This window comes from Genypterus blacodes, unplaced genomic scaffold (assembly GCF_046128005.1).
Source record: "Genypterus blacodes isolate CSIRO-AG114 ecotype Tasmania unplaced genomic scaffold, CSIRO-AGI_Gbla_v1 ptg000438l_1, whole genome shotgun sequence".
In the NCBI taxonomy this organism is placed as follows: domain Eukaryota; kingdom Metazoa; phylum Chordata; class Actinopteri; order Ophidiiformes; family Ophidiidae; genus Genypterus; species Genypterus blacodes.
In genome coordinates this window covers 6,485,389-6,511,787 of record NW_027467208.1, presented here as the reverse complement: position 1 = coordinate 6,511,787, position 26,399 = coordinate 6,485,389, and the positions used below count along the sequence as shown (strand labels likewise).

The 26,399-nt window shown below is 48.0% G+C and overlaps 1 protein-coding gene across 2 annotated transcripts; it reads left to right on the top strand.

Moving 5' to 3' along the window:
• pard6gb (par-6 family cell polarity regulator gamma b) lies at positions 1 to 25,954 on the top strand. 2 transcript variants are annotated; one of them, XM_076139375.1, is made up of 3 exons: positions 1 to 377; positions 4,720 to 4,942; positions 24,283 to 25,954. In XM_076139375.1, exons 1-3 carry the CDS (start codon positions 306 to 308, stop codon positions 25,365 to 25,367), a joined length of 1,380 nt encoding a protein of 459 aa, XP_075995490.1. In that variant the 5' UTR covers positions 1 to 305; the 3' UTR covers positions 25,368 to 25,954. The 2 variants fall into 2 exon arrangements, with proteins under 2 accessions (XP_075995490.1, XP_075995489.1); XM_076139374.1 differs by having other exon boundaries at positions 2 to 377; positions 24,280 to 25,954.
• Positions 25,955 to 26,399: the final 445 nt, after the last annotated feature.

Genomic DNA, 26,399 nt, shown 5'->3' with positions numbered 1-26,399 from the left:
TCATTTCAAAACTTAACTCACTCCTCCAAGTCAACGCGGCGGGTTGTGCATTTCTTCTCTCCCTCAGCTTCCCCTGCACGCTAAAAAACAAGAGAAAAAGGAAAAGAAAGAAGAAGAAAACTGCAGGAGGAGAAACGGACGAAAGACTCTAACGAAAACTTCTCCGCTTGTGGGCGAAGAGGGAGGATTTTACGGCAGAATCCGGAGCAGATCCCGCTCTCTCTCCCCTCCTCTCTCTCTCCCTCTTTCTCTGTGGTGGACGAACACTTCTCAACTTGTTTCAAACTGCTGCAACCGCAACAAAAATGAATCGGAGCTTTAACAAGTCGCAGCCTCTGCGATATGCGGACAGCAACGCCGTGGAAGTCAAAAGCAAGGTGAGGCTTTCATCCCCGAAATTGGAAGGCAAAAGCGGGATGGGAATTTTTGGGGGGGATTGGGAGGAAAATTGAGGAGTTCACATGGTGCTCCTGTAACGGGAGTCCGTGTGTGTGTGTGTGTGTGTAGTCCTGCTGGCCGGGAAGGAAAAACTCCCAAAGGAGACCCAAACTAACTAACCAAACTACTAATTTGTACAGTTTAGCATCATTTTCCTTCCTTACCTTCCAAATGGTGAACGCGAGTTTGTTTCTACATGTTTCTGTACTGAATTTGCCTTTTAACTCTTACAAATCGTAACGATTTAACCCGTTAATACTTTATTAAAAACGATAATTCACCTTTTAAAGTTATCTTCAAGTATTCGGGTGTTTGTATACGTTGTTGTTCAGCGTCACAGCCTCGGTAAGCTTAGTCAGAGCTTGACAGTGTAATGGCAGCATAAATCAAGTCAACCAGAGAGTAAATCACCCTAATTATCCCACAATTTTATTCTTGTGTAACTTAATTCAGTCTCATTCAAAGGCAGCACGGTGTTTGTATCTTTCTTGAACTTTTCCTCCGAATAAATCCGCATAAAGCTTAGAATTAGACTCGTATGATGATGATGATACATGAATTTGCTCTAATTCCTCCATACGCGTGTGTAAATAGTGAAGCCCTGTAACAACCTTGGAAAACCAACAATCTGTACCATAATTCCACTGAATCATTCGTGTCTGTACGCAAGTAAACGTAGTTACAAGTACAATTCACCCATTTGAAAAAGAAAAACTGGATTAAAAGTCACCTAGCTGCTTGATTTTTGTATTGAAAGTAGAATGATTTCACTTTAACACAACCTCATTCTTGTAACAGTTTGACATTTTCCTCCAAACATCACATGGTTGGTCCTGATCCTCCGTCATAAGTTTCCACCAAACCAAGTGAAAGTGTATTGTTTGGGATGAGTCATGAGGTAAACTTAATTATGGATGTAATTGACTATAAATAGCTATACATACTTCACATACTCTTCTACACCTGAGTCACAACACTCACTCAGCCTGAAGCTCTCTGTCACTTTGAGTTTTGGTCGCCCCGCTTTCAGTGGGACCGCCTGTCAGGAGGATGACAGAGAGACGCTGATGCTGATGGCGGGCTGAGTGGACGAAACGCAGGCCCCGTGAGTGTGTGGGAGTGTGGGGGGCCCAATCTGAAGCCTCTTTGCACAACTGTCAGCAGTAAAAGCCCACCGTGGCGTTAAGCAGGGCGGTATGTTGCTGACGGTGACCCATTGGCAGGGCTTGAAAGGTCTATCTGTCTGTCCTGACCGGAGATAGAAGGGTTTGGACATGTATGCACACTGGGATCGCGTTGACCCCTCAGCTGATCAGGATTTCCCCCTCCCTGTGTCTGTTGTTGTCTCTCATCTTCTTCCTCCTGGCGTGTGAGTGATGTTTAGATGTGGACAGGGGGTCCGCAGACGCCGCGGCGGCTGCCAGGCATTGTTTGTGGGTTGGGACTGACAGGCCAGGAATTGCGTGGTTAGGCTGGGCAGGTTTAACACTGTCATCACATCACTGCGTATTGTTAGCAGTGCTGAGTCATTGTCACACGTTGTACCCTTGTTTCCTATTCAGGATCAGATAATACCTCATGGTTCTTATTGTGCAACTTCAGCGTGTCATCGTGTGCGTCTTCTGCGTGTGGAGGATCGGACACAGTGACGTCTGATTAGATTGATCTCGCCTTCTTGGTGTGAGAAATAAGAGGTGTGTGTGTGTGTGAGCAGGGAAGATGGATGACATAACAACATGCCAGAGGTCAGGTGTGTTTAGTCGAGTCAGAATAGGATTCTAGAACATTTGAGATAAAGGAGAAAGCAGAATTTTGACCTTTTTATTCTCTATAACGCACAGGTTTATGCATTGTTCAGTGATGTAAGCAAGTCTGAAAATGCACAAATCATAAAGGTTGAAGAAGAAAATCTATGAAACATTTTCTGTATTAGTTTGAAACGTACATTACATTTAACATCCAGTTCTTCAATTTCCTCTTTAATAACAAATTGAATCTACAGCTTCAGTCAACGTGGCAGCAGACCTATTGAACCACATTGCTGGGGCGTTCGGAGTCGGTTGGAAATAAGTGCTTCATGCTTGTGTCTTGTGAGGGGAAACTGTCTATGTGATAAGCTTATCTGGGATCACACTGGAGGTGTCTGGCTGTCTTGTCTGCTGAGCTGCGTTCTCTCACTCCAGGCCCTTATCAGAGACGGTGTGTGTGAGGGGAGGTTGGGTGAGATGATTTTTCCACTCCCCCTGACCTTTCTTGGCTTTCCCAGATTTCCTTATGTGTTGTAATTTTCCAGTCGTTCATCAGAACGTTCCCAGTCGTGGATGGAGAACTCTCTGGTGTGCGTTTTTCCGTCACCACGTAGATCGTATAGCTTATTTATCCTGAACCTTTCCCTCTTTTCGCCCGGTCTCAGAGTCTGTCAGGTGAGTTCTCCCAGACAGACGTGCAGCGAATCAGAGCGAGGAGGACAAAGCCGCCGTTGGCTGCAGATAGAAGTCAGTTAGCCTCATTCTCCAGCGTGTCACATTCAAGTGGATCTTGTGTCTCCGGACCTGTTTGAACCTGTTGACATCACTTCGCTCCCATTGGCCGGCGGGGCGGATGATGTCACGTTTCCAGCGATGTTGTGTATTCTTAGGTTTGGATTTAGTATTTTGGCCCGTGATTAATCATCCCATGTTGAGACTTGCTCTCACCCAAGGGCCCAGTTCAGCTGTGAAAACAGATTGTTCCAAACCGTTCGCTGCGTCAGAGTGCAAAGAGTCGCACTCAAAGCAGCCTCAGCTCGTGACTGAAACGACGTGCAGGAGTATGTTTATTATCTGTTGACACTGAGTGCGACGCGTTGAATCCACCTCGTAGCTCGTTTCTCGTTCACGCTCCAACCTCGCTGCACTTTCCCCAGAAGCTAATTACACCTCCTGCCTCACACCAGACCAACCTGTTCCTCGCCTTCTTTAAGTGTCCTCCTTTAATGTAGGCCTTAGTTTTGTTAGCTGCATCCTGGAATCCATGTTAGGTGTGTGTGTTTCTGTGTGTGCCCCCTGTGAACTATTACACCTGCCATGGTCTCTTAACACGGCGTTTTAATTCGTATCATAATCATCTTCTAATTGCAGGGCAGAGCCTCCTAATGTCTCCTCCACTCTTCTCCTCTATTCAGTAAACTCCTTCTCTCCTCTCCTCTCCCCTCGTCTCCTCTGTCAGCGTCCTCTCTCCTGTGAGCCGATGATTACAGTAACAAACAGCACGGCAGTCGACAAATTACCACCGTGATTCTCACACACACACACACACACACACACACACCGGGGCTGTTGTTGTGGTTCATAGGGACGATCTTTTGTGCCGCTCTCTCCCTCCCTCTCCCTCTCTCTCTCTCTGCCTTAATCTCTCCCTCCTCTTGCCCGCGCTTGTCTACGAGTCACATGACGACCCCGCCGTGACCCTTGGCTGTGCTCTCATTGGCGGTTCAGTGACCCGGCCGGGAAAGCTGTAGCGCGATTGTTCTGGTCCGTGACCTTGTGGGTAAATGGTGGGTGGGAGGTGGGGCTCCCTGCCACTGTCATCTCTGTACGCTCAGACAGTTTACTCAACCTCTCTGTCTCTCTCTCTCTCTCTCCGTCCGTTGTTGCTCTTTTCACCACAAACCTACAAGCGATGCGCGAGCTGAATGTAGTTTTTGTAGATTTGTGACCTCAAGCTGTTGTTTTTGTTCTTTAGGCCTTCCAGGACAGCACAGTATGCAAATTCGTCGGGGAAATGAGTGCGTTGAAACCGGTTTTGCAAACTATTGCAGAACACTTTGCTCAGTTATGTAGGTTACTCAAGGGCATCACTCTGGGGCCTAAACTTCGGAACGAAGCCAGAAACCGAAAGTACCAGCCGCTGGTCCCTGGCTCACATTCCCACCATGGTTCTAAGAAGCCCGGAGCTCTACAGTGCAGCTAGGACCAACACAAAACCTCCTGATGCCAATGAAACCTTCTAAGAACACAAGCATGCTATGTTCACATTAATCACAGTACAGGCAGATGATCAGTGTGTGTTTCCTTGGTGCAAAAAATTCCTGAAAAAGTCCCTGGGGTCAGAAAAGCGGCTGTAAAATGTTTACATAAGAGTCACAGTAGCATGTAAACAAAGACCAGGACAGACCTCAGCAGGATTCCACCCCGGTTTAATGTGCACCATTCCTGTCTGAAGACTCCAGGAAGGTTCCTCTTCCTGCTTCTTGTCGTCTCACGCTCTCCCTCCCTTTCATCTCTTCCCCTCTCGACGCAGTACGGCGCCGAGTTCCGCCGCTTCGCCGTGGACCGCGTCAAGCCGGGCAAGTTCGAGGAGTTCTACAAGCTCATCATGCACGTCCACCGCATCACCAACATGGAGGTGATGATCGGCTACGCTGACATCCACGGCGACCTGCTGCCCATCAACAACGACGACAACTTCTGCAAGGCGGTTTCCACGGCGCACCCGCTGCTCAGGGTCTTCATCCAGAGACAAGGTAGGCCGTGTGGATTTAAAGAATCCCTGACCTTATATTTATACCGCTTCTTAGCTCAGGTAAATATTGGACAGATATTTTGTCCCGTAATCAAATATTCTGCTCCTGCTACTTGCTGCCACCGGAATCAATCATCTCTCCTGTAAACAAACCGCTTCTATTGACTTAACTGTTCCTGAGGCCCGGATTATTGCACTGATTCAAATCAAAAACAGAAAATTTCCTCTCTGCCCGCTTTGTTTACTGTGTGTGTGTGTGTGTGTGTGTGTGTGTGTGTGTGTGTGTGTGTGTGTGTGTGTGTGTGTGTGTGTGTGTGTGTGTGTGTGTGTGTGTGTGTGTGTGTGTGTGTGTGTGTGTGTGTGTGTGTGTGTGTGTGTGTGTGTGTGTGTGTGTGTGTGTGTGTGTGTGTGTGTGTTTCCTGCCCTCTTATTGGCTGGATCTGTCCCCCGTCTGTGTCTGTCTGCCCGGCTAAGTCCTGTGCCTTATCCGAAAGGAAGGGCTTGCAGGCAGATGAATACACACACACACAGACACACACAGATGCATACACACACAGGCCAGTGCCGTAGCGGCCTCATTGAAATCAGGTCATTGAGCAGAGCCTGTATCCCGGCATACCAGACATTACTAAGAGACAAAAGAGCTGCATGAAAAGAGAGAGACTCCTCACTGAGCTGCCCTCCGTTTTTGTGTGTGTGTGTCTGTGTGTGTGTGTGTAGTTGTTCAAAGACAACACCACGGTACCCTGAATGGGAACCAGTCTCAGTCTTTCCCTCTGTTTCTGTCTCTCTCTCTCATTAATCCCAGCTCTTGAGTGGGTTTTGATTGCCAGCCAGCAAGTGAGTGGGCGAGCGAGCATATAAATGAATCTATCACCATTCACGTCTATTCTCTCACCATTCCTTCCTGGAATGTCCCTCTGCAGAATCACGTACACTCAAGGCTATTGTTTTGGAGGTTGTTTTTTTTTTTTTGTTTCTTGTCAGGCTACAAAAGTTGCCCACAATGCGGTGAATCATCTTGTCACAGATTCCAAGCTAGAAACAAGGTTTGGGTATTAAAGAGGCCCGGCTTAGGTTCTGCCATAGCGTGACGATGCGGGCGACGGCAGAATGAAGTCATTGTGCGCCGGCGAGATGTCTGCCAGAGATGTACAAGATGGAGATAGATTGTCGGGATGGTTTCAATACGTGTTGAACAAATTTAACTTCTCCCCGGATAAAAGTTTGCATTACCGTACTCATAAATTTCCGCAGGTGATGTATCTTAGGAACGCCCAGCCCTGGCAGTATGGTCGCCAACTTGCCGGTGATGAAATGTAACCTGTGCACTTCCTGCTCCTTCCCTTCCTTTTTTCTCACCTCCCCCGCCACCGTTCCAGGTTCCGCTTTCCAACACGGCACACAAAATCCACAAAGCCGCCAACGTGACCCGACTGGCGGTTGTGCGTACGGATTGCAATGTTCTCTTGTTATGGTGTAAACACAACGCTGACACGGTGATGCGATCGAGAGGAATGTACATTGTTGCGAGTCTTCCGTGGCTGCGGCAGTCTGAGCACGCTGAGCCCTTCACTGTAGTCTATTGTTAGTGGGCGGACAAAGAGGTGTATGTGTGTGGGTGTGTGTCAGTGTGCGTACCTCCATGTCTCAGAAGGGTGACCCTGCACCCGTTGGCTTACGTAGCTCTGAAACGGGCCGTACTAGGCGGGACCAGGGGGGAAACCAGCCTGCCAGCGCAGGTCATCAGCCGGGGCTTGGTGTCACCGTGTATCTTCACCGTCCTAGTGAACAGACCACCCGAGGAAAAGGCCTCACACACTCTCGCATAAAGACACTGTGACTCACCCCTCATTCTCACTGAGGACATTCTCGTCATCTTTAACTGGTTCTGTTCTTTCTCATGCATATCAGTGAGGTAGAAAACACATTTAATTGGACGTCTCAGCTCACTAAGTCTTTACGGGTTTTTCCTCTCCGCTTTTGTTTTCCACCTGGTAAAAAAAAATTTTATTTGAAAGGAAATGAATGAAACAAACCTTCATTGCCCAGAAGGAACAAAAACTGCAACCGTAGACGGAGTAAAATCCAATACAAGAAGAAAAAGAACAAAACTATAAACATTAATCGATCGATAAGTTAAACCTTCCAGCAGTACAGACGTACTGACGTAAACATAGACAAATCAGAAATCTAGGAATAAGGAGACTTCCGTGGGTGTGTGTGTGCTTGCATGAACTGAAAACGGTGATCAATCAAGGTGTGTGTTTTTATCATTCAGCCCAATAGATGCTAGGCTCCACTTGGTAAGATCAGAGAGATTTGTGTGTGTGTGTGTGTGTGTGTGTGTGTGTGTGTGTGTGTGTGTGTGTGTGTATGAGCACACACTCACAATTCGCACACCTTCTCTCCACAGAACAATAGCGTGTGTGTGTATCCGTGCCTTCTACCTGACACCACACACCCTTCCGGGCTTACATTGCCATTGTTGGTAAGATCACAGAGCACGTGCAGCAGTCGTGCGGTGATCCAACAGCGATCCTGCTGCTGCTTCCCGCTATTCCCTCTTTGGGAAACGATGACGGCTTATTTAACAACGACCTTCGCATGTGTTACATCTCAGCACCAGCTTAGAATACTGCACAGTATTTTATCAGAGCATCTATTTAATCCATCACAGGACTTTTTGTTATTATTCTGTGGTGTCAAAGTTGATTTCAGTTTGGTACGCTAGAGTGCAAACTGATGTAAAGTAAAGATTAACGAGAAGGGATTGGACGGAGAGGGAACTTATCTCAGGCCTTTTGAAGCTGCACATTAATGTTTAAACTCTTTCAGTTTGTTTGGTTATTGAGTGACCGCTTGGTGTGTGTGTGTGTGTGTGTGTGTGTGTGTGTCTGTATTTTCCGTCCTATGTGCCTATCTATTAAGTTTGAGTTAAACCAGGTTCTAGCAGGTTTACAAAGTCAGGCTTTGTCCCAGTGCTCCCCGTTAACCCTTAGCCTCCTCTTCAGTTTGGAGTGGTCCTGTGAAAATAGACTTTGGTGGGATACTGGTGGAACAACCAACACAAAATAACCAGAAGTTGCAGAGAAAGCAGCTTATACTGTAATTGAAAAGAGAGAGCGCTTGATAAGACGTAGCATGTAGGAGATGTAACTTTGTCCTCTAAGTTAAGCAAGAAGGCAGATGGAGCATTGCGGGACCGGGTCTCAACAAAGACCCTGAATCATGGCTTAGATGTCATCACAGCAGCGAAATATCCAATTTAAGGGGGAGGGGAGGGAGAACCCATCATCACAGAGGGATGGTGTATGTGTGTGTCACATCAGTTGGTGAGGGGAAGAAGAAACGGGGACGCATCAAAAGAGACGCAGTCCAAGGAGAAGTGGAGTCCTTGTCCGGTCTGACGAGTGTGTGGGAGCGTGATTGTAGTAGCTCAGTCGTGTGAAGTCAGCTGATGATTGATGGGAGATCGGGGTCAGAAAAAAACGCGCACGCACACACACACATAGACTCACGAACAATCCGGCTCTTGAAATTGCTCTGTGTGTGTGTGTGTCTTTATCTTTGCCCCATATTACAGTTCAGGCTCCCAAATGTGCCGTCATAAAGTTCTGTACTCAAAGGCATATTGCATATACTTAACTTATCAAGTTACTCTGACTATAAACATTTATGGTACGTTTTATCTCAGGGTAACGAGTAGGAGTACTGTCCATGCAAATTTAGAGAGATAAACTGGTTTTAAGCTATCCGGACTGTCCACGCAAGAAACAGGCCAACGGCTTATTATAACAAGGAAGACGAAATGTAAATGATCCCTTTGGTCTTATCGTACCACTTTCAAACCAGAATGGGACCTGTCCTTTTAAAGCGTTCTACTTCTATAGGACCCACTACAGTAATCTACACCAATGGTTCTCAATCCCGGACATTGGATTCTGAGACCAATGAGGTAGAACAGGGAAGAGGGAAATTAGAGGTGCCGCACTCCTAGAAGACCACGACTGACGACGTAGGGTTAAGACGAGAGACTTGTGCTTCCGTGTATAACGGAGGCAATCTTGGACGTTCAAATCAGGCCGCACCTGCAGTTACACTAATGGACGACGCATGCGGACAAAAGCCAAGCAAAACACAACGCTGACCTGCTTTCGCGAGCGTCATTTTCTGTTTGGGATTGAGTCGTTTTTTGCAGACCAAATTTCCATCAAAGAGAAGAGACCCCTGTTTGCCAAAGGCCTGGGACCTTAAACAAATACGGCGGCTTGAAGTAGGCCAAGGTCAAGGCCACCTGTGCAAACTAAAAAAGCCTGATATTGTTTTGTCATCATCCTCCGCCAAACTAAAGAGAGATGTGGAACCCCAGGACCGATTAAAAATGCAGATATCCAAACCAGCACCATTACTCAAGAATTTGGAGTTCAAAGAAACGCAGACCAGAGCACAAAGTAGAGTTTTTGTGTTTGTGTGCCTGCCGTGACTCCCCTGCAAGAATTGGACGTTAACGTTTGCACATTTCGCCGACCTTCCACTCTAGACTTTCTCGTTTGGTCTCGCACATCACCCAAATCATACATTTAAAGGAAAATGGTTTGGCAGGTTGTGAATAGAGAGAAGTGCCGTTCATAGCGAGAACTCGGCAGCACAGAGGGGAGCGTGAGTGGAAAGTTAATGCTTGCGGCCTGATGGAATTGTAGGGGAGAAGTTCGTTATTTGTTTCGGTGTGTCATCGCCCGGAGAAAGTGCTTCTGTTCATTTAGACGGTTGCTGCTGATGGCTCATTTGAACTAATGAAGAGAGATCTCAGCAGGAGCTTTAAATAGATTCTCCTCCTCCTTCCATGAGCAATTTGATTATAATCCCCTAAAAGAAGGTGTGTGTGTGTGTGTGTGTGTGTGTGTGTGTGTGTGTGTGTGTGTGTGTGTGTGTGTGTGTGTGTGTGTGTGTGTGTGTGTGTGTGTGTGTGTGTGTGTGTGTGTGTGTGTGTGTGTGTGTGTGTGTGTGTGTGTGTGTGTGTGTGTGTGTGTGTGTGTGTGTGTGTGTGTGTGTGTGTGTGTGTGTGTGTGTGTGTGTGTGTGTGTGTGCTTATTGCTAATTTGGAATCCTTCAGGAATGGGTGAACGCTTGACCCTGACCTCTCTGGCTGGTCATGTCTCACTCTGACCACCTACAAGTTGTCGAACAGTTTTTCATCCGAGTTCTTCACCACCACACAGCCTCTCTAAAAAAAGAAGAATTTAACCTTTGAACTCTCAACTCTTCAGTTTAAATTGCACCACCTCTACTCGATCAATAATAGCAAATGTGTCATGAGGGTAGAACGGAATATCAGCTGCTCACAATCGGTCGTTGCTTTTCATATCTGTAATTCCCTTTTTTCCCCTCTCGTCCCTGGAATTTCACTTAACATTTCGGACATTTAAATATGACTGTCAAATTAGATTTCATTATTTTTTTGGGGGGGGGCTTTTTCCCTTTCCCTTGGCTTTCTCTCCATATTTCATCTCACTGCCTGCTGTTCACTGACTCGTCCAAACATTGATTGATTTCCTTTTTGATCTCTGTGCTTTTTGTGCCGACATATTCTGTTTGCTTTCAGTCTGTCTGAGCGACGCAAATGTCAACAAGGGGACATCAGTCTCACTCACTGTAGCTTTACTTCAAAGCTTCAACCCCGGAGCATCTAATCCATGAAAACAAGAGTCAGCGCAGCAATTAGCGACGGCTATTTATCCCAGCTAGGCGGCAGAGATTTAGACTAGATTAGACTCGATCACTGCCATGCAAGCTTTTTTTATAGTGCCCGATTGGCTGTTTTGACTTTTTAGATGTCAGCAGACTTTAACCTTGCATGTCTGTGCAAACAATCCAGTACTTTAGTAGAATGCCTGCGATCTAAGCCGCTGCCTTCCAGCCTGGTTTGGCTCTTTGTGACTGACGTCCCTTCACATACACCGCATCAGAGCCTTTGAGAAGTGGCTCTGTTGTGCTGCTGGGACTCCTAGTACCTCTGGTCTTTGTGTTGGGCGTAAGAGAGGCCTCAGGCTGTGCTGTGAAGGAGCAGCTCGCCTGAGTGAGGGGGCTCTTTATGACACCGACATGCCCGCACACTGCTAGAGACACACTGGAAGACAACCAGCTGCCAGCAAAGTAAAAGGAATGCCGTCTTAGGCAGCCGCTCAGACCAAACCTCAATCTTCTATCAGAGGGGAGTGAAGAGGAAGGAGGGAGCAAGGAAGGCCCGTGCAGGTTCTGTCCACCTCCACCCCGCGCTCTGGCTCGTCTTCCTCTACTGTTTTTTCTGTCTCGTAGCAATCGGAACCAATAAAGTATCAGTGGAACATTCTGCAGAGGCGGTACAAGCAGTAGTGAATATTGTGTATGAGACAAAACGCTTCTATTTCATGTTTCTACATCTGGGTCACATTTAAAGGGCAGCGGCAGCAGCAGCAGCGTGCGGAAATGGTTTGAAAATGCCTCCTCTCAGGCAAGTGAGTCGTTAAATGCCTTGTCACTGTCAGAAGTGTGTGTGAGAGAGTGCGCGCGCATCACCGTGCCATACCAAATAAATCCACGCCTCTGCTGGGAAACGTTTCTGCGTCGTAAAACCCTTTGCTAGTGCGCGATTGTGTGTGTGGGCTTCTCTATAAAAACCTGTGTGTGGCCTTCTTCCCCCCGCGTCTTCAGACAATGCCGGCCATAGTTAAAGTGTGATGAAGATGCCTGGTTCCTGCCAAGGAGCGGGACGGCGCGGCAGCAGCCATGTCGGATGGGGACGGCCTCTCTTTGTGCCTCCAGCTTGCAAACCAGCTGGTGACGATGCTGTAAATCACGTCAGCGCTCAGTATAGGGACGGACACACACACACACACACACACACACACACACACACACACACACACACACACACACACACACACACACACACACACACAGACTTAGCTGATACACACTCGTAGATTCTTATTACCATTTCTTATCTGCTCTGTCTCTACCTTTGCGAAGTTTGAAGATGCATACTTGTTGATTCCTTTTCGACTCCTATACAGAAACACGCGCACGTTTAGTACTTACATCCCGACTTAACGCATCACAAATCACACAAACGTTGGCCCCCTTCTCTCTGATGTGAAGCTCCGAGGGAGGGAGGTTCTGTGTTTTAATTAAACTTGTAAGGGTCTGTCGTGTTTTGGCAAAGCCATGTTGATGTTTGTGTTTCCTTAAGTCCCATGCTTCATTTTGTTTTACGACCCTTCTTTGAACTGCGCTCCTGCTCCCCCACAATGAAGTTTCCAGACATATTGTCGGGGGCAGGAGTGTCTGCGTCGGGAGCTTTTAGACCGGGACACTTTTGTCATCAGTTTGTCTCTCAGCATTTCATTAAAACATTGAGTCAGCTTTGTGCTATCAAGCACCACCTGTTTTTCTTCGGAATACGTATCACACCAGTTGCCCGACAAGGCAGCGACCGCTTTCAAAGCAACCTCATCCTGTATCTAAATAAGCCCAGACACGGGCTCTGCAAATTGCATGTTGGATGCGATGAATATAGCCGGTCCCTCCAGGGACAAACAAACAACTTCCTAAGCCACCGCGGCCACTCCCTCAGCAGCATGAACCTTCAAAGAGAGAAAATCAGCTTCAGATACTTCAGCGCCTCCTGCTCTCGCTGCTTTGCCTTTGGTTTATAGCTGGAAAGAGAGTAGAGATAGTAGAGATCCCATGTGACGTGAGTGGACAGGAAGGCTTTTCAGTCAGTTGAGCCACCGCTGTTTTGTGCAACCTTCCCAGTCCAGTGTGGTTTGCTCCGGTGCCATGGACAGAGAGGTAGAGAGAGAGAAGCACACAGAAGTGACATTTTGCGTTAAAGAAGTAAAGAGATCGACTGTGTCATGTAGATTGATCCCAATAACAAACTGTCTATTTTCTTTATGCACCTAATGATACTTAACATTATGTAAATGGTGAAATGTACAAACCTGAAGTCGCTGCTGTCAAAATGAATCTTGGTGTCACTTTAAAGTTTCAGTTTTGATACTTGCCAGTACTTTGATCTTTGACAACCCTGCCTTCACCTACATCTAAAAAACGCAGTTGCAGCCGCTGGTGTTCGGAGACCGCTTCTGGGAAATGTCAGATGTTATTATAAATGAAGTTTACAAGGCGGGTTGAAGGAAAGCAGGTTCAGAAAACACGTGTCATCAGAAAACAACTCCTGGAATGCATTCAGCTATGCCGGTGATGTGTAGATGTACAACAGCGTTAAAGGAGGGGAATTTGTCCTCGGAACCAGAGCAGGAGATGATAACTGAGAGTGGGCTGGTGTTTCAGCGTTTCAGTGGAAAATTCCCAGGCCTGGTTTGGAAGCAAAAACATCAGCGCAACGAAGGAAGATGGTGAAGATTTGGGGTTAGAGAGAGCAGGGGAATATGGACGCTGGGTGGGTGTTAGTGGGTTTTTGGAGGGAGGAGTTGCTGGTTTGTGCAGAGGCAGCTCACTCTAGTTCCTCCTTAATTACAGCTCTTAGCAGAGGACAAGGCCAGACTTGCTGTGTGTGTGTGTGTGTGCGCGTGTGTGTAGCATGTCGAGCACTGGCAATCCTAATTCACAAGTGTAATGAACACAACGGCAAGCCTGACTGAGGGATTTGTCTCCTTTTGAGGAAATCCGAGTTCACACTTGGGGCCTGTAAAGAGCGAGCCCGGCTCTGAACGCGCCTTTTTGACGGGTTCAGATATTCCTCCTGGGATTTCGAGACCTTAAATAGAATTTCCGTGCAGCTTTTGTTGAGTGTGTTGGCATTTCTTGTAACGTTTTGAGCTTTGTCCACTCTAGAAAATTCCAAATAAAATGAGATCCTTTTGAAGGATCTGTTCCAAACCGCTCATATGAATCCTCATAAGCTTAATGTTTTAAGCAGCAGGACTTAACACACAAACACCGACACAACCTTCTGGCGTAAGCACGGTTGAGCCATGAGAAGCATTCAGCGGCCCGGCATTGCCTCTGCATGGGGTTATTTTTGGAGTCCGTAATTACAAAGGAGGGACTGAGTTTGGCTTCTCGACAGCACACACACACTTGCCACGAGCAAGGCTGACTCACTTAAGGTTAACTGTGTCGTGTGTGTTTGCATGTGTGTCGGGTTCTGTAAGTACAGTAAAGCACCTTCCTCATCACCTGAAACCAATCCCGTGTCCGGGTGTTTTCCCTGGTTGCATGTGAGGTCACTTATTCTCCTGATTAAATGAGGATTGCGCTCTGAAACTGCATCCACTTCACCTTAATGCCTGAGCAAACACGGCCGTGTGGCGGCTGCACGTCAGGGTCGTGTTGTGGACACCAGCTTGTGCCTTTTCGCCTGAAAGAAAGACTTGTTTACAAATCAGAATCCGGGAAGTAAAAGTTGTTGCTTTTTCCTTGAAAGGATTTTTCCTAGCCCGATCCGCTCGAGCTGCGGGGATTGGGCGCTGGGGGCGTTGACCATTTGGTTGTTTACTCTCCTCGTACCCTCATGACCGAGACACACCAACAACCGCTCTGTTGTCTCTTATGTTTTTAAGCAGAAAGGGTGCAGCAGTTCAGAGGTTCCAATCACCCGGGCTGTTATTTTTGTCCATCTTTTGACACGTGTTTGCGTATTTTCTGTTGCGTCTGTGTGTGTGTGTGCTTGTGGAATTAAATGGACTGTTAAGGCCGGCTCAAAGGCCTCATCCTGAGCGTGCATATGTAGGTCACGAGGCTAAAACAATGAGACAAGCTGTCGAGCCCCTCGCCGATCATCTGGCCATTGTTGGGCCATAACTGACGAATCTGCACGAGCGCGTTTGATGGGCTACAGTGGAGCCGAAGGCATTTCCGATCCTCATATACATTATAATGTGCAATAAAAGGCTCATAGTCGTTAAATACCAGTAATGCTTCATTCCTGCGTCTCGTGGTCATGAATTCTCAGTGTAGGGTTGAAAGTTTATCTCTTATGTCCTCAAGTAAACACAAACCACTCATCCCTCCCAGTTATAATCGCATTAGCTTCACCTGCCTTGTCTTTCTTTAATGAATGCAGCTTTGCCAGTTCAGATTGCATTTCGCTGTAAGATATGCTGCTTTATGAGCTCCTGAACTGACTCACAGATGCCTGGCAGGAGTAGACGGACAGCCTGTGAGAGACAGATACCTCCCTCCCCTCCCCTCCCCTCCCCTCCCCCCACCCTCGCCCCCCTCCTGAACCTATCCCCCCGCCCCCCTCCACCCTTCTCCAAACATGTGGGCCATGAGTTGGTGGTTGAATCAGGCCAACTCAGCAGTTCAGGATGGGAGAGGAAGGAAAAGCGCGGAGGAGGGGAGGAACGAGCGCTGACTTTTGTCCTGATATGAATTGCGTCCCAAAGACTGGCGGAGACAATGGGACACTGACAGCTCAAGTGGAAATACTGTGTGTGTGTGTGTGTGTGTGTGTGTGTGTGTGTGTGTGTGTGTGTGTGTGTGTGTGTGTGTGTGTGTGTGTGTGTGTGTGTGTGTGTGTGTGTGTGTGTGTGTGTGTGTGTGTGTGTGTGTGTGTGTGTGTGTGTGTGTGTGTGTGTGTGTGTGTGTGTGTGTGTGTGTGTGTGTGTGTGTGTGTGTGTGTGTGTGTCAGAGACTAGACAGCAGAGTCGCTGGAGCAGCACGTGAACAAGGAGAACCCAGGATGTGTGTCAGCACTCGCAGGAAGTGTGTGTGTGTGTGTCAGGTGCAGGCCTGTCTGAGCCTGCAGAGGATTTACCAGACCACATCCAGGGGAATGGGGGAGGGAGGGAGGGGGACTCACCTGGGGGGGCTGGGAGGAAGGGTCGCATCTTTAGATGGGGGGGGGGGGGTGGGTGACAAAGCTTTGAAGGAACCTGAGGGTGCTGGGAGAGCGGAGGGACCCCTAATCCTCTGGACCGGATTAAGAACGTTGACCCGAGTTGAACATCACCAAAACCAAAAAATGAGCAGAAGAAGAACGAGCAGAAGAAGCTCATCTTGACTCAGACGCCTGGTATTTATCTGTTGCTGGAGCTGCTCTTGTGTGTGTGTGTGTGTGTCGTGTGATTGATCTGGTGTGTGATTTTTTTTTTTTTTTTTTTAAAACGTATTTGGCTTCGGATCAGCTCCGGCTCTGAAGATGAAGTTGTTAAGCTCTGGGTTGTTATTCTAACCCGCAGTGTGAATGACATGAACGTCTCCGGAAAAACAGTCGGGAGAAGCTCGGATCGTCTTTCTCCCACCGCCGGCTTCACTCCCGTTCTCAGGATGTCTCGGCCTCTCTCTCTCTCTCTCTCTCTCTCTCTCTCTCTCTCTCTCTCTCTCTCTCTCTCTCTCTCTCTCTGTCTCTCTGTCTCTCTGTCTCTCTCTCTCTCTGTCTCACTGTGGTTTCTAGTTGGTAAATGAAAAACATTCGACTCCAAAGCCAGCAGGACTCAGCAGATAATTGTCAACAATCTGCTTTCCTGCCGTCATGAAGTCCAACAAGCAAACTGTACTCCTCTCCAAGTTTGATCTCATGCATTTTCTGCTCATTTATAAACTAAAACCCTCTATTTCACCACGACTGCTAGATTGAATGGTGCCGTTCATTCAGAATCACACAGGATTCATAAAACAATATTCCAGCAACGTGAAGGAAATCCACTGCGTTTGTGTCGGGAGGATTGTTAAACATTTAATGGCTAAGACGGAAGAAGTGTGTGTGTATTCCCTGTTATTCCAGTCCTAAAGTTTCACCTCTAATTGAATGCTGAGCCCGGCCGTTTTCCAATGTTGGATTTGGTTCCGTTCTTCGTCGTGGACACTCGACTCGGGTCATCTCACACTGGCACAGCGGCAGAATCCTTTTCTCTCCATCCTGTCTTTTTCAAACTGCTGGCACGGAGCTCACACATACACACACACAGACACACACACACAGCTTCCTGTAATGCGAAGTGATGAGACTAACTGAGGAAAGATGCTAACCAGTCGGCTTAATTACACACCGGAGTTCTTCAAAATAAATAAAACATGTTCCACAACATTCCGATTCAGTCTTCACACTCTGGCTGCGGAAAGGGGGGGGAGTGTGTGTGTGTGTGTGGGGGGGGGGGGGGGGGGGGGGGGGGGGGTCACTGGTTTGTTCCTGCAGACCAGATGGCAGCAGTGCACATGAAGGTTGCAGGATTCAAACCAGGAGCACTAGTTTGTTAAATTCATGAGAGAGAGGAGGCAGGAAGGTTAGTGATCCTCCCCCCCCCCCCCCCCCCCCCCCAGGAGCACCAGCAGCAGCACTGCTTCCTGGAGGGAGGGGGAAGGACACACACACGCGCACACACACACACACTTTATGGAGTGTAACTTAGTGAAAAGTTGTGGAGGAATGCAAGAACAGTCTACTTCATCGCTCTCATCTCCCTCCCTCTTTTGATGTTTGACCTCCCTTTGTCTGCCTTAGGTCACCACCCCACCCCATCCACACACACACAAGCACACCTTTGAGTCACCTCCCCTTATATGTGCACGCTCGCACCTCCTCCTACTTCCTCCTTCTTTAAATCCTCTTCCCTTTGTCCCATATCCCACTTGCAAATTGTGTTCCAAAACCTGCAGGAACTGTATGGGTGTGTCGGTGTGTGTGTGTTGCTGTGTGTGCACTTTGAAGGGGGTAGGCGCGATACCTGGAGCTAACCCTTAACCCCACCCCCCACCCCCTCACTCCTTACCCGCGCCTCTTTTCCCCACCCTCACCACGCAGGCCGAGCCGGAGCAGAGTCGAAGTTCCAGCTCCAGTTTAACTCGTCCCAGATGTTGGGCCGGGAGCCCCCCACACACACACACACACACACACATACACATACACCCCCCCTCCCGGTGCTCTGCTGTGCGGTGACTCGCGAGCGAAAGTAGCCAAGGAGTGAAAGTATGGCGGGGAGGGAGGGACGCGGCGTGTAAAGTGTCATCTACAATCTACGTCTTATCTTGTTTCTACGTCTTCATCTGTGATTCTCTTTGGGGTTCAAACTCCTAAAACTTCAATTATACTACGACTACATCAATACACCGGCTCTTTCAAACAAACCTTGCTTACTCTGAGTAACAGAACCTGATTATGTAATTGCAAATTGTGCATTGATTTAATCTCATTTCACCAATGGGCAGCAGTTTGTACGCATTTCTGTGTCCGGTCTCAAACTTCCAGTGAAGTTCAGACCCGAGCCGCCGCTGCAGATGTCGATCATGACCACGTACATTTTTGGGCTTCTCCAAATTTCCACCCCGGCCCTGCCTCAACCACCCCTTCAAGAATGTCAAATATGTTTGCTTGTATTAAAGAAAAAAAAAGAGAAAAGAAGTCCGTCTTTATTCTGTCTGGATTCTTTTTCCATGTTAGTGTTAGACAAGCGTCTTGGCAGCCGGCCGCTCCCAAACACACAGATAGACTTCCCGGCCATCTCCGATGGGGAATGGAGAGACGCCGTCCAACAGAACCTGTTGTTTTGGTTGGTTCCTTAGGTTTTGTCAGTCCGTCTAGCCACAGGAAGTCGTCCTCCACGTGCGTTTCTGTGACAGGCAGGTTGTTTATTGTGCAGCTTGTTTAGACGCTGCCACGCGACGCTGTTTCGGTGCTGGGGATGCGGTTTGTTGTAAAAGACTGGAGTTGGGTTGCGTTTGTGTCAACTGGCTTCAGATTCACAAGCTATTTTTGAACCCCACGCTACCAGGAGAAAGCTACGCACAAAGCTCTGCATTTCATTAACGCCAGGCCTTTCTAATGCAAACCGGGTGAAATACGCGAATGTCAGCAGAGGAAAGATGTTACCGACACAAACACTGCACACACACTCATGCTTACTGTACTGCATTGTGACGACCTGCCCCTTTTGTCCCGCGTGTTCTCAGCTCAGTCATGTGCTGTTTCATCCCGTTCTACTCTGTGCCATATTCTTGCTGGTTTTGAAAGTGGGAGGGGGGCGATCTAGCTGTGTGTGTGTGTGTGTGTGTGTGTGTGTGTGTGTGTGTGTGTGTGTGTGTGTGTGTGTGTGTGTGTGTGTGTGTGTGTGTGTGTGTGTGTGTGTGTGTGTGTGTGGGGGGGGGGGGGGGGGGGGGCCAGGAATGAAGCCCACTGCCACAGCATCCAGTGACCTAATGCAAAAGGCAGCAGGGTCGAGACTCGAGCGCTATTCTCCCTCTGTCTGCTCTCTCCACAGTGATTATGGTCTCTCCTGTCACTAAGCACTTTGTCACGCTTGGCTGAAAACCGCAGTGGGGGGGTGAATGATTGTTGGGGTGCAGGAATGTTACTCTCATAGATGTACTGTAACCAGAATATACCATGAGGAGAAACACGCCCTCGGTCATTGGCTGTAGCTTCACTGTGGCGTTTGGTTTGCTGAGTCTCGGCCGCGAGAGTCGGGGTCAAACCAAACGGGTAAAAATATACGACCCCCCTCCTAAGGGCGTCAGGGCCCTGAGGCACACCGCTTAACCTGTTGGGAGGGTCTCACGATGTCGACTCCACCCCAGTTATCACATTTGCGTGAGGCTCTCTGCTGACCACTAGTGGTTAGATTTGATTAAGCGACACAAACCTTTATTATCTTATATAAGGATATAAAACTAGCAAATGTTTGGGGATTTTTCATTATGAAATCTTTGAAACGATTGATTATTTTTCATTTCAAACACTAGCACTCTCACTCACACACAGCGAATGCGCCTCAGCCAATCACAGCTAAGCATATAGATTCAAGATGGATTCATAGACGCTGCACATTCACACACATTTACACCAAAGGACAGGCAGAAGCAGCGCAAACTCTAAACTTGAACCCTTTTCCAGCTCCTGGCTTCACTGTCAGAAGGTCGTTACGTCACCGCCCACCGCCCACATGACACCTCTGACGCCAGCGCAGGTGTACAAAGACGCATAACGTACTTGAGATGGAGCGCCGGCGTGAAATATCACACATGGAGCCAGAAGCCAGCCAGCGTTTCTCTCCTCATTACATCTTACAGTTTATACAGTCAGTGGGATCAGTGCTGCTGTTCCCCTCGTGCATTGTACATTACATGCATGTAAAGCAATTAAGCTTGTGTTTTTAAGTGTGTATGTTATCCCTTGTAGAGTGATACACACACACACACACACACACAGATGGGCCATGCAAATTCCCCATTTATAATCCTCGTTTATTTCCATGTGCCGCCAAAGTCTTCCAGAAGCATCACATTGCTTTTTAAACGACCCCAAAGTATAAAAATGAAATGAAATTAGAAACACTGGTTGGATGTGAAAGCCTGTTTTTGTTTTGCTTAATTTCCCCCTCATCTTTTCGGGTCTGTTTGTAGTTACGGCGGGCGGGTCAGACGGCGAGCGTAAGAAGACGTGCCAGAGCCCGGTCTGCAGAGCGGAGTGGCCCTAATGGGGCATCATAAAAGCTTTTTTCAGACTTTGTGGCTTTTATTGGAGATGGTGGAAAAGCAGTAGGACTTTAATGGAGCCTTCTTTTCACAGCTCCGCTTAACTAGAGGTGGGCTTCAAAGGAACAAAAAGCTGTTTTTACCCTCGCTGCAAAAACAAAATGAGGCTTTCAGGCGGAATCTAAGAAGCGGATACACACGTGTCGGCTTCTATTTCCACGGATTTCAGACATTCTGCATTCATAGTCTGGTCCTGAATGTAAATGACTCTGGGATTTGTCTTTTATAGGAGTTTAGGACTGAGTTGGTCCGGATTGTAGCCGAGCATAATGGCGAGCTGCTTTGACTTAAAGCAGTCCAGACTTGTCTTGTCTCTATATTTACCCCCTACATTCCATTATTCTAACACACACACACACACTAATGGAAGAGCAAAACGTAGTATAGTCATTCTGAGCCCTTCCTTTAACCTTTGACCCTTTTCCTCCTAAGCCTGACTGATGTTTAGTTTCAGGCTTCAGCCCTCTAAACTAAAGCACATTTGGACGATTCTCTTTTTTTCCATTAGCATTGCGTAATAATCAATGAATCCAGGTTAGCGACTGAGGAAGAAGACGTCCCACTGCCCCAAGCAACAGGCTATGATGTTTTGACCTTGAATCAAATGAATGTTTTCCATCTCCAGCTGGATTCCTCGTGGAAAGCTGCGACATTTGAGTTAAGTCGGGGGCTAAAACACAAACAGCTGCTGTCTGTTGTACACACAGAAACGGCTCCTAGATTGTGTGTCGCTTAAATTCTCAACTAAAGCCTCACGTTGTTCGATAGCTAAATTAGATTTCACAACAAATAACATAACACATGATCGTCCTCTTATACACGTGGAATCTGCCGGGCTTTGGTTTGACAGATTGACGTTGTCTGCACTGTCTTGCTTGAGTTTAGCAGGGATTAGGTTGCCAGATCTGTGCGTCCGTCTCACACGTGGGGAGACTCGGTAAGGACCATCGTTGGGGTACAGCAGCTCTCTCGTCCTCTGAGCTTCACCCAACGGAATTGCTGACCTTTGATGAGATTAGACCGGCCCAGGAAAGCTTAGGTGTCGTTTGATCTGAAGATTCAGCACAAGTGGTTTTCCTTTGTCTCTTTCCAGATTGAAATCCAGTGAATGTAGTTTCAATGGACACATGGAACTCTTTGTTTGGTCTAATATAGGTCATTTCATTGGGTCCTGACAGGTTCAGAACGGTATGTCCCGGGCTTACACAGACGGACATTGATTCAGCCTTTGTGTGTATACTTGAGTGTTCCGTCTGTATCATTTCTGTCTTGAAGTAATAGCAGGATCGTGTTTGCATCAGTCAATCAAAGTATCTGACTCAAAGTACACCTGCTCCAGGTGTGTGTTGCCTTTGTCGCTGGAATTTGTATGCTATCCGTCCCTGCGTATTCAGATTGGCTCACACTCGAATGCCTTCACGAACTATGTGACTCGATAAAGGGGCGTCCTCATTATACAGTGTGTGTGTTGCGTTCACACATCTAAAAATACAACAAGTTCCCTGTGAAGCAGCCACTCATTGGCTTACCGTGCTGCTTGTGCTGTTTCCATTCTCTAATACTTCTATTTAAAGGTGCCAAGTTTAATTTGTTGGTGTCAATCAAGTTACCAAACAATAGAGGTCATGGGTTTGTAGCTTCAGCACAGAGTGTTCCAAACATTCCTAACTCCACCCCACCTCAGCTTAGAGTCCAGTTCCTCCTTCTAAGATACCTATATCAAACACATGCTGCCGTCTTGTATCTGCGCATTTCTTGGCCACAAGTCACACACACGCACACACTCGCACGCACGCCTTCTTAGAGGAAATCAAGCTGAGAGTTTCTGCCTGCAACATGTACGCGGCGTGCTGCGTCACGCGGCGGTTTGAGACGGAGGTGAGGGTGTGGGAGGTGGGCGTTGCGAGCACAGACCTGTAATGAGACGCTGCTGTGATTCCCTCCAATATGGTTCCCATCAGGGAGACTTGCACTTGTGGCAGAAATTCCTGCCCTGTAGCGAAAGCTTCGTCTGGATTCAATCAAAACAACTTCTGCCACGACGTGCACAGAAAACTCTGAATCCCCGTGCTAAGAATACGCCGCTTTTTGGTTTGACGTTTCTCAGACCCTTTGGTGTGCGCTTGTTTTACAGCACTTAGCGTGTCTTACTCAGTGAAGCAGCAGTGCAGGTTAAGCCCATTGACTTTTGACAAACAGTTCCCCCATTTTCTTTCCAATTTACTCATAAATTCAGGGTTTCCCTCCTCCCCCACTGAGTTGGCTCCGTTGCTTTGCTTTTTTAGGACCCTTTTCTGCTTTTTTAGGACCCTGATTAACCAACCAGGCAGGTTACAGTATCTGGCGCCCTGACGTGGTCGTATGCCGAAGCTATTAGTCTGCAGTGTTCCTCCTCTGACACACATCAAGCTGCTACCTGACTCCTTTTAAACAATAATGATCAGTTTTGAGGGTTTGTTTTGACCTGTGAACTCTCCACCGTCTGCTTCTGGCCGTCCGTTGACCTTCTAACCACAAAAAGAAACACAACTCTAAACTAAAATAAAGCCGCCCGCTTAGTCATCAATTCGGTTCGGGAGTGGAGAGGAGCAGAAGGTTACGGCGGAGGACGAGGAGACACGGCGGAGGTGATGACTCAGCATTTGGAGTTGTGCGGCGGAGGTCCGCGCTCCCGCTGAGGACAAGAAGGGTCGACAAGCCAGCTGGCTGCAAAGGCTCCGTATCTGTTTCAGGCCGCCGCACGCTTTGAAGACGGCGGCCAAAAGAATTACAACACACACACACACACACACACACACACACACACACACTTATCGTTTGTAGAAAGCAGGTGTCCCAAACAGAAGGCCAGAGATGACTCATTGTTGTTGCCATGGAAGTGTAGATCTGATGGAGCCCTCCTTCCCGTCACATCGTGCTCCGCTTTGTCCCAATTTCCTGTCTGCCTGAGAGGCGGGAGGGGGGAGTTAGAGACCCATCTAGTCATTTATTCATCATGAAGCACAAATCTTCTCTCTCTCTCTGTCCAAAGCCACAATTAACTGAATGCCTCGTAAGCGTTTTTCCCTCTCGTGCGCGACTCCCCGGAGCACGCCGGCTCATCCCTCCACCCTTGCCCCAGACTTGGCTCTTCGCCTTTCCCCTCCTTCCTCTCTCAACAAACGAACCGGGCGGAGTAATTGCGTCTTGAAAAGAAGGCGGCTGTGTTGTTTTGGTAGGAAGCAGCGGTGATCTGCTCCTCCACAAAGCTCCTCATTGTTTCAGTGATTGTTGCAAATCTCAGGATGGGAACCGAGACGCCTTGTATCTCCCCCCCACAGCTCATTCTTTCCTTGCCGTCATCTGCGTCGTTAGTTGCTGATTAACCGAAATGACCACAAAGAGCTCAATCGGTGTATTTTAATCTCTCGACGTCCAGGGTTGTTGTGGGGCTTTGTGCGTGTACGTGCCTGCAAAGAAGTGTACGCCGGGATTCCCTACAGCTGCTGTCTGAGTAGCAAGGGGGGGGGGGGGGTTCTATGCACACTCAGCGTTTTGTATGTACACACACACACACACACCCGTCGCGGTTAAGCTCCGTTTACGTAACGCTCGCCGCAGCATGTAAATCAAGTTGATTTACGTGCATCATTTTTCATCTCAGGCTGGGCCGGGATGCACTCAGGCCTTGTTTATGCCTGTGGTGCTAACATTTGTGTTGATGTCGCAAAAGTCACATCTGTGCATGGTTTGGGCAGGTGGTTTAGTTTAGACTGGACTGTTCTCCTAAATGTTCTTTCTGAAGCCGGACAATAGATTCAATTAAAATGATGAAATTGTGATTGCTTACCACGTTTGTTTCTCTCCCTTTCTTCACAGAAGAGGTCGACTATGCAAACTTTGGCACCAACACCATAACGCGTAAGAAGAAGGCGGTGGTCGCCCTGCGCAACAACGACGTCAACCGGAAGCGGCCGCACATCCGCATCGGCATGCCGCAGGACTTCCGGCCCGTCTCCTCCATCATCGATGTTGACATCCTCCCCGAGTCTCACCGTCGCGTCCGGCTCTACCGCCACGGCTCGGACAAACCGCTGGGCTTTTACATCCGAGACGGGACCAGCGTGCGTGTGACTCCGCACGGGCTGGAGAAGGTCCCGGGCATCTTCATCTCCCGGCTGGTTCCCGGGGGGTTGGCAGAGAGCACCGGGCTGCTGGCGGTGAACGACGAGGTGCTGGAGGTGAACGGCATCGAAGTCACCGGAAAGTCCTTGGATCAAGTCACGGATATGATGATCGCCAACAGCCACAACCTGATCGTGACGGTCAAGCCGGTGAACCAGCGTAACAACGTGGTCCGCGGCAGCCGCATCTCCGGCAGCTCCGGCCAGTCGTCTGACAGCAGCGGCTCCACCGGTTACCCGTCTTTGTCCGTGGCCACTGCGGGGCTGGTGTCCCCCGGAGCACACGGCTACGCAGACGACCTGGAGAGCGACGAGGACGGAGACATCGTCATCGAGAACAGCATCAAGCGGCCTTCCACGAGGTCCAACGCCTCCGTGGCGTCCAGCGTTTCACGCACACACCCGCCAACTCCCACGACGGCGTCGGGTCCGGCAGCGCCGCCCAGCCCTCCCTCACGTCCCGCCTCAGTGGTCTCCACTGCCTCCTTCCATTCCCAGCAGAGCCTCAACGGGGGGTCCCATCACCACCAACACCACCACCACCACCACCACCAAAGCAGCCTCACCTACCAGCTCCACAGAGACCTGAACATTCAGCACAACCCACACCCACAGCACAGTCACAAGCACGCACTGCCCCAGCATCACACCAGCAACCCCGCCCTTCGCCACAGCAACGGCAGCCTGCACAAAATCCTCAGTTCCCTGAAAACGGACCCGCGACACAGCCTAGCTCTGCCCCGAGGAGGCGTGGAGGAGGACGGCACCGTCATCACCCTATAATACAAACATACTCATCACACACACACACACACACACATACACATACAGACAGAAACACCCTGACTGCTCAGAGACTAAAACTGGAACCTCCAGGCGGGTAAATAAGGAGCGTGAGCGTGTTTCTCCAGATACTCACTTTGTAACTTCTGTTTGTCTTTTTTATCTCAAAATTAAGATTGATAACAGGAAGTTGCAAGCCAGGAAACAAAAGATAATTGTATACGTTTCTTGTATTTTTTAATGGTTCTCTCTGTCTTACATGAAAAGATTTGTATGTATGTAGTAAACATCTGAACACGTAAGCGTTTATAGGCGAGTCCACCTGGAGTCTCCTGGAGTCCTGAATGTGCCTGAGCTCACCTGCTCTCCTCTTACTGACCACTTTTAATACCAATCTTTCATTCTTTTTACTGGGACCAACTTTGGGTTGCTTGTTGACATTTTAAAGAGTAAATCTATATTTCTTATATTCTGGTTAATGCTGCGTAGACTATGATTTTTTTTTTTTAACGGTTCTTTTATGCATTGATGATTGTGATGAATTTCTTTGTATCTGTTCGAATAAATTATTCTCTTAAGTCTCTAAATGTTTGAAATCTAAATTGTGATGTTCCAGATGTTACGTAATTATTAACTTAAGATCTCTGAGTCTTATCCACACTTCTTTTGATAGAGGACACTTATATTTAATAATGAGGTGATGGATGAAGGAGTTTATTTCAGGCAAGTAAAGTAGGAAAATAAGTATAAAGTCACCAATAACACTACTTTTATCATTCTACTGATTAAAATCATATTTTGCCCTTGTTGCTTTGGGGCAAAATATGACCAGTGTCTCATGACTTCAGACAAATGGCAACAATAATGAGGACACATTGTGGGAGACACTAAGCTCAAATGGGAAAAGTATTAGATTAACAGCAGGGAAATTACTTAATAAGTTGAATCTGAAATGTCCAGTCACAGATAAGTACATTAACTTCCTGTCTTGATTATACCGAAGCAAAGCCGTGTCCACCAACATACAGTAGC